We start from the raw sequence: 7,461 nt of genomic DNA, 5'->3' as shown, positions 1-7,461 counted from the left end.
CATTTTCAGTGTTCTTGAATGCTTAGCTTTGGCACATGTAGAACAACTCCTCCTTGGTGTTTTCCTCATGTGCCATCTGCAGAGTGACCCTAGGGGCCGATCCTCTGTGACTGATGGACTGACTGGCTCCAATCAGCAGCTAAAAAGCTGATTGGATGGCTCTAGGACACTGGCGATAATGACTCCGGCCCACTACATAGTATCTGCATCTGGCACCAGGAAGCAGCGCGTATGTGTCGAAGGGTGTGGCTTCCATGAAGCCATTTGCAAAAGCAACTGGGGGTCCAGGTGCCTGCATTGCTCACATGCAAATGGTGCGTATGGATGGGCTGATGTGGACAGAGACATACCTGGGCTCCCTGTGCCCTTGGCAAGGTGATGTTGGCCACCCAGAGCAGTGGAGGAGCAGCCTGGGGAGTGCATGGCAGGCAGGCGGGTTCCTAGCCACTGCAAGCCAGAGCGGAGAGGTGCAATTCCCCCCCCCCCCAGCCCAGGCCTGCACCCTTGGTGAAAGCCAACCAGCCCAGCCTCTAGGCAAACCCCTGGATATTGGTACATATGAGCTGGGCCTGTGGGTTGGCGCAATGCTTCAAAACACCTGAAAGCACTGACTGGGTAAAGGAGATGGCTAAGAAGCAGGTGGCCTCCAAAGGTTGTAGCAGGTGCTGGGAAGTCCCACCTTTTCTCACCAAGTGTTGTTCCTTCTCACCCATTTTGGAGCTGATCCTTGATGCTGAAAACAAGGCCTGAGTAGCCTAAGCCGACCACGTGCTGTTGATATCTTTTCACGGTGCCATCCATGAGCTTTGCCCAAGTTCCTGTCCAGAGTCTAAAATTCTCCACAGTGGAGATGATACAAGAAGCTGAAGGAAAGGGAGTAATGGGGGGGGGGGTAGCGAGAGGACCCCTGGTTGTTCTTCTTATGGCCCAACTGCCTCCCTCTGCTGGAGTAAAGAGCTGTGTACTATATTCCACATGGCCTTCCTTGCACCCCCTAGACTAGGCACCTAGTTGCAAGAGACCTCAAGGGTCATCTAGCCCAACCCTCTCCAGAGCCCAATGCAGGAATCTCAAGTACTGTAGATCATATATGACAGACTAGGCTGCAACAGAGATACAGCATGGAGGACTGTCACCAGTGCTGAAGCAAGTTTCAAGGGCCAACCCACCTGGCTTCCTTATTCCTGCAGAAGAAGTCATGAAGCTGAATTGGGGCCAGTGGCAGCGCCCAGGACTGTGGGAGTGGGAGTCATACACATTCAGTGCAAACGTGCATTGAATGTCAGGGAAATGTCAGGGCTCTTTCTCGCCCCCCCCCCCCCGATTTTGTGTGTGTGTGTGTGTTTTAAATAGTTTTGAGACTTCAGGGTTGTCACCCTGTGTGACACTAGAGTAAGCCACAACGCTGATGACGACCCTAAGCCCACTTCCCCGAAAGTAACCTCCGCTGACTGGCCTTCCAGCTAGGGTTCTGGGCAGCTCAATCAGACGAAGGCTAACGCTTGAAAAAATTTTTTAATTTTTTTTAATCGTCTAAAACAACCATTAAAGACGGCTACTGCGAGAAATCCGCCTCCCGACCCCTTCCATAGCAAGGAGCTGAAAACGCGCAGACGCCCCCTCGCAGGCGGCCCCAAACTTTAAACTCTTCCCCGAGGAAGTCTCGCCCGGATCCCCGGGTTGCGGCGCCCTGCTGCCCAGGCCAGCGGCAATCGCGGCGCCCGCTGCCTCGGGAGAAAGTGGCCCCGAAGTCCGCGTCGCTTCGTGCCGACGAGGAGGCCCGCCTGGGAGCCGGCTGGAAGGCTCCGCCGCGGCTCAGGGACGGCGCCCCTCCCCCACAGGGGGCTCGGATCGGGCCCCAGCAGGAGGAGGAGGCGGCGCCGGCTGCGGCTGCGGGTGGGCGGGCGAGCAGGAGCAGCGGCCGCCCCGCCGGTCCCCCTGCCCCACCTCCAGCGGCAGCCGGGGCGGCGCGCGTTGGCGCGCGAGCGGGCGGGCGGGCGGGGGGGCCGGGCCGGTCACATGGCGCCTCAGCTGGGCCGAGGCGCGCCGGAGGAGGCGGAGGCTGCTGCTGCTGCTGCTGCTGAAGCGGAGAGGGCCGGTCGGGGCTGCTGGCAGGCGCCTGCTGACGAGGCGGACGCTGCCCCGCGAGCGCGCAGGAGGCGCACGGCGAGCCCCGAGAGCGCAACCGCCGCCGCCGCCGCCAAATGCTGTGCTTGGTGATCGCCGCGATGAAAGGTGAGCCGCGCGGCGGCGGCGCCTGATCCGCTCGGGCTGCGGCGCTGCTTTCTCCGGCTCCGCGGGACCCGCGAGGAAAGCGGCGCTCTCGGAAGCCCAGGCGCCTTCCGAGCGCGACCAGGCTCTCGCAGCTGCCGGGGGTCGGTGCCTGCGGGTGGGGGCGCGACTGCCTTTTCTGCCTGCCATTTATGGGTGGCTGGGTGGGGGTACGTGAGGGGGGCGATCCGGGGTGCCAGGACGGGGCGTGCGAGAGGCAACTCTGGGTCCGCGAATCCGAAAGGGCTCTTTTGCATTACGTAAAGTAGCCGCTCGGAATCTACCTCGCGAAGTTGACCCCATCGTCACATGACACCCCTTGGCTCGGGGTGCAAGCCTGTTGGCGGAAACGTCTGAAGGGGCCTCTCGCCCGCTTGAGCTGACCTCTGGGCAGGCAGGTGCCCTATCCTCGGAGAGGGCCGGTCTGCCCTTGGCAGTGAGTCTGCTTAATTTATTGTGTTTTTGTGTGCCACTAACCCAGTTGTGGTCTGAAGTCTGCAGAGTGCTGGACTTTTCATGCCACATGGACCCCCCCCCCAACTTTCCAGACCCTGCACGATAAGAGAGGGCACTTGAGGTAGAAGGACCTGTAACTTATTTATCCTTCAGAGTTTGAAGTCTTTAAAACGTGATTGTTCTTTTAGATGTGATCATTGCCTATTGTTAAATATTGAGGGGAATGCATGCTTTCAAAAACATTCTCCTTGCCCAGAGCAGACAGAATATTGAATTGAGGGGAAACTTCGAAGCACATATTATCTCTGTGAGGTGATGGATGGAGAGATACACCAGAGGCATGTGCCCAACTGCAGAGTAACAAGTTCTCCTCTCAGCCCTACATGTTTGTGGTTACCTTCCATTTCCCTCATATTTTACTTCCTTGCAATGAGGTTGGGTTTGGATTTGAAAATGACTGATAGGACCCAGAACTGGCCAGATGATCTATTTTGCAATGTAGCAATCCTGTGCAGGTTTACTTGGATATAAATCTCACTGTTTTCAGTGGGGCTTATTCCCAGGAGACAGGGCATAGGACTACAGCCTCAGTGGACCAGCGGATGTGGCCGAAAGTGGGTAAGCTTTGGGGTTGCAAGGAACTATTTGTCGCTTGAAAATGATAGCAGGAAACTGAACTGGGTCTGAATGAAAGTGTTTGAAGATAACTACCTTAAGCTGGGGAAAGGAGATGTTAGGCTAAGGAGAATTGTGACCGACAGCTGAGAGCAAAACCCTTTGCATGCCGGTCAAAAAGACCATTAATCCAAAATGCCATCTTCTGTGCTGTTTGGTAATAGTCAGGCATAATCTGCACTAACCCCCGTGTTCTCCACAGTATCCCTTCCCCAGCTATAAAGCTTATCAGTTGTTGTCAATTGCTGTGTTGATTTTGTTTCCAGTGTGAGAGAGTCTTTACACTTATTATATTTTATTGTTCTGAATTCAGCTCAGCCAAGACATCTGTCAAAGGTCAGCCTTTGTGGCTCTGCAGGATCTCTTGTTATTCAAAGGCAAGAAGGCAATTTATGCTCTCCCCACAAACTTAAATGGGAAGAGATTACTTTCAGCTCCTCCTCTGTAGCACAGGTTCAGTGTAACATTGGCTGGAGTTTCACAGGGGACATGGATCAGGCTGTGTTACTCATGTCTGGTCTCTAAAATGTGATTTATCCCATTTGGCAGGACTTCTACAAAGTCTCTGGAATTCTGCTGTGAAAAGCCAGCACAGGCAAAAATAGTCAGTTTTCAGAATCATATCCATTTTTAAAAGAGGAGCTAAAAGGAAGAACTGGATTGACCTTCCTTGATTGGATCATGGAAAATCAGAGGTTTTTAAAAATCCCAGTCAGTGTCTGTCCTCAGTTGCCTTGGTTTCAAGAAAACCAGCGGAAGGCTTGCATTTTTGTCTGTGTGAGAAAGAAATGCAAAACTTTTTGAGGAATGTTTTCAATTAGCTCTTCTGCAGTAAGACAAAGTGATTTTGCAATTTCACATAGTTAAAAAATAACTAAATTGAAATAATGTGCCCATCTTGATAGTGAATGCTGTAGAAACACACACATATATACCTTATTATCAAGTCACACAATTTTCATGATGTTGTGTCTCTGAAAAAAATACACAGTCTGGATTTCTCTTTCTGACTAGGGCACTTAATGATGGGTCTGTGGTGTGTTTTTTCATGATGATTCTTCTGAAAACAGATTGGTATATTTGTTGCTTTTTTATGGAGCAAAGCACTAAATGAACACTGTTAACATTCCAGTAAAGTCTAATTTGGCCTATACATTTTTTGTCATTGGGTGTAGGAGAAGTTTGATTAGCCAAAGGAGAGGCACTGCAGTCATTATTAGAACCTTGGATCTGGTTTCCTGGAAAGGGTGGAATCAAGATGCAAACCAGTATAAATATGGCACCCAGTAGTTATTTTAAGTCTTATTTTGTTGCATAAGTTTAAGAAGTGTATCTCAGTGTGTATCCTGCTTGTATCCCAGAGCAAATGCAGCAAGAAATTACAAAAAAATTGATCATCTCTTTTTAGCAGTGCAGCCCAAACTTCTGCATGTCTACTCGGGTGCAAAACCTATTGAGTTCAGTAGGACTTACTCCTAGGCAAGTCCATCTGGTAGCAAGCCCCACTAAACACAACATGCCTAGGATTTGTCATTAGACAAGCTCTTACACCACTCTAATTTATAAATTAAGGTCAATAATGTTTTTTAAAGATCTTCTGGTATTGTTATTAAGTCACTTAATATACATTGCATTGAAGCTTCTTGTGCTAACCTATTTCATTTATTTATTTATAGCTGTTTGGAAACACTTCCTAAAATATGTCCCAGTCCCAGGCAGGCGGACTTGGATTCAGACCCTACTGAATTAGGGAACGACTTCCTCGGAAGCTGCATTTAGGGCTGCAGCCTTAGTATCCCAGTACAGCCAGGGTGGCTCAGGAATGGAATCTTGCAGAAACCTCTGAGCTTTGAGCTATTTAAGCAACATGGAGTGCAAAGCTGATCCCACCGTGCACCCCTGCCACAGTGAGGTTGCAGATTTGGGGTGCTATTAAGGGAGACAGAAAGAGAGTCACATAAGTCTGAACAATGATCCATGATCCGCTGGGAAGTAACCTTGCTCAAGTCCATTGAAATGAGTGGGAAATGCACTAGGGTGCCGGGGCACTCCGGAGTGCCTTGAATGCTGGGCCGGGATGCCGTGGTCAATGCTGGCGTCTGTCACACTTTCCTTCCCTCCCTCTGATGCCCTCTTGCATCCCTGCCTCCCAAAGGTTTCCAGAGCTGTTTGTTGCAGCAGCCCTGGCTACAAGCTCCCCAGGTGAATGGTGGCTCTGGGGCTGGCCAGGGGGTGCTGATTCCCAGGAGGTGAGGCGTCTCAAGAGACCAGGGGTGGCTGCGGCGGCTAGCTGGAGGACTCTTGAGAGGAGAGAGGAGGCTGAGGGAATGCTCCACAAGGGAAGGTGTTTGAAAAAGGGTGAGAGGCTGCATGCTTGGCACGCAGGGGGTGACATAACTGGGCTCCTGAGACCCACAGGGGTGCTGCAGAAAGAATGTAGTTGGTCAAGGGAGCTGTGGTCTCAAAAAGGTTGAAAACCTCTGCACTGGGGCATCACTTGTGCACGTATCCCCTTTGTTTCAATTGGCTTGTTCACCTCCGCCAGCTCCTGTATTAATGCGTGGGAAATATATTGGGCCAGGCTTGCTTGATAAAATGGAAACAGTGAGAGAGGACTGGGTTTAAATGGAGTGCCTATGGATGGGGCGAGGAGAAAGATGCTGGTGCTGCCAGTGGCATGACTTGTCAAGGTCCCTGCAAAAGCTTTTTGCGGGATGTAGTCTTTGATAACACTGCTTTTGGCTGGGCTCACTAAGGGCATTTAGGTGCAGATCTTTCCGTCTGCCATGCCATGATCGGGGACAACTGATCTCTTGCAATTACTGTGAATGTCAGTGTTGAGTTATCTTCAGTTTTGACTTGTGACACTTTTACTATCTGGCATTTCACTTCATTTCATTTCAAATGCTGTAGTTGAAATGTATGCTGGAGTGAAGCTTGGCTACATTTGCTTTTTTGCCTTCTTATGTCTCCCTGGCAAATAGGTTTGTGAAAATTATGATATTCCCCCCCCCCCACCTTTCCTGCTCTTCCTAAAACCCCATACCTCTTGTGTTGCACTGACCTCTGGCTGCTGGGAAAGAATGGATTCTCTGTGGTTTGCTACAACAGAATCAGACCAGAAACAATGGGGAAAGCCACTTTAAAAATGGTAAACTGAAATACATCGGAGGGAGATGCAGAAATACGTTTAGGTGGTTATGATGTTTTATTTATTCTTGGTGCCATCATTGGAGTTTTGAGGAGATGTAATTATTTATGACTTCTCTGAAGATGAAGGAGAACAAAAGTGAAATATACAAATTTCCGTGGTCTTAAAATAAAAATAGGGAGGCAGAAACCCGTTAACTCTCTTCCTTCAAACAAATAAGCTTCATCACCAAAGATGGTTCATGAGCTGGTAGCCTTATGACAGATACCTTTTTCTTGCTTCATAAAGCACGAACAGGACCATTGTGCACAAGGGAAGAAAGTCCTTCTTCATGCAGCACATAGTTAAACTGTGGAACTTGCTCTCCCAGGAGGCAGTGTGGCCACCAGCTTGGATGGCTTTAAAAGAGGATTAGATAAATTCGCAGAGAGAGACTAAGGCTATCTATCGATGGCTAGTAGCCAGGATGGCTCTGCTGCTCTGCCTCCCTTGGAGGCAGACATTCTTCTGAATACCAGTTGCAGGAAATCACAGGAGGAGAGACTCCTCTTGTGCTCAAATCCTGCTTGTAGGTTTCACATGGGGGCATCTGGTCAGCCACCATCAGAACAGGTTGCTGGAACAGATGAGCCATTGGCCTGATCCAGCAACCTCTTCTTTTATGTTCTTATGTGGGGGAAAGTGGCAGTAATAAAAGGGCCCGTTGATGGGTTCAGGGCCTGCTCAGATGCTAGACTCGAGGTGACCACGGCCAACTTCTGGGAAAACTTCTGAGGAAACATTCCTGAGCAACCAGCTACCTTAGTTTCCCCCCCAGCTCTCGTCAGTCAACCCCCCTGAAGACCTGTTAAGGTTTTATAATTAATCAGTCAGAGATCATGTGAGGATTATGTGGAACTGGGTGCTGT

General features: G+C 50.3%; 1 protein-coding gene across 3 annotated transcripts in view; it reads left to right on the top strand.

The window, feature by feature from the left end:
• The first annotated feature begins 2,112 nt into the window (after positions 1-2,112).
• The window catches only part of RORA (RAR related orphan receptor A), a 77,955-nt gene continuing 72,606 nt past the window's right edge, over positions 2,113-7,461 (top strand). For 2 of the 3 annotated variants that reach the window (XM_033166732.1, XM_033166731.1), the window contains exon 1: positions 2,115-2,235. In XM_033166732.1, coding sequence (XP_033022623.1) covers positions 2,205-2,235 — 31 coding nt within the window. In that variant the 5' untranslated portion in view covers positions 2,115-2,204. Of the gene's footprint in view, positions 2,236-7,461 lie in introns of all 3 variants that reach the window. The other variant, XM_033166733.1, reaches the window with a different exon arrangement.

Source organism: Lacerta agilis, chromosome 13 (genome assembly GCF_009819535.1).
Source record: "Lacerta agilis isolate rLacAgi1 chromosome 13, rLacAgi1.pri, whole genome shotgun sequence".
Taxonomy (NCBI): Eukaryota; Metazoa; Chordata; class Lepidosauria; order Squamata; family Lacertidae; genus Lacerta; species Lacerta agilis.
The sequence above is the reverse complement of the archived record's forward strand: the minus strand, read 5'-3'. Positions and strand labels throughout refer to the sequence as shown.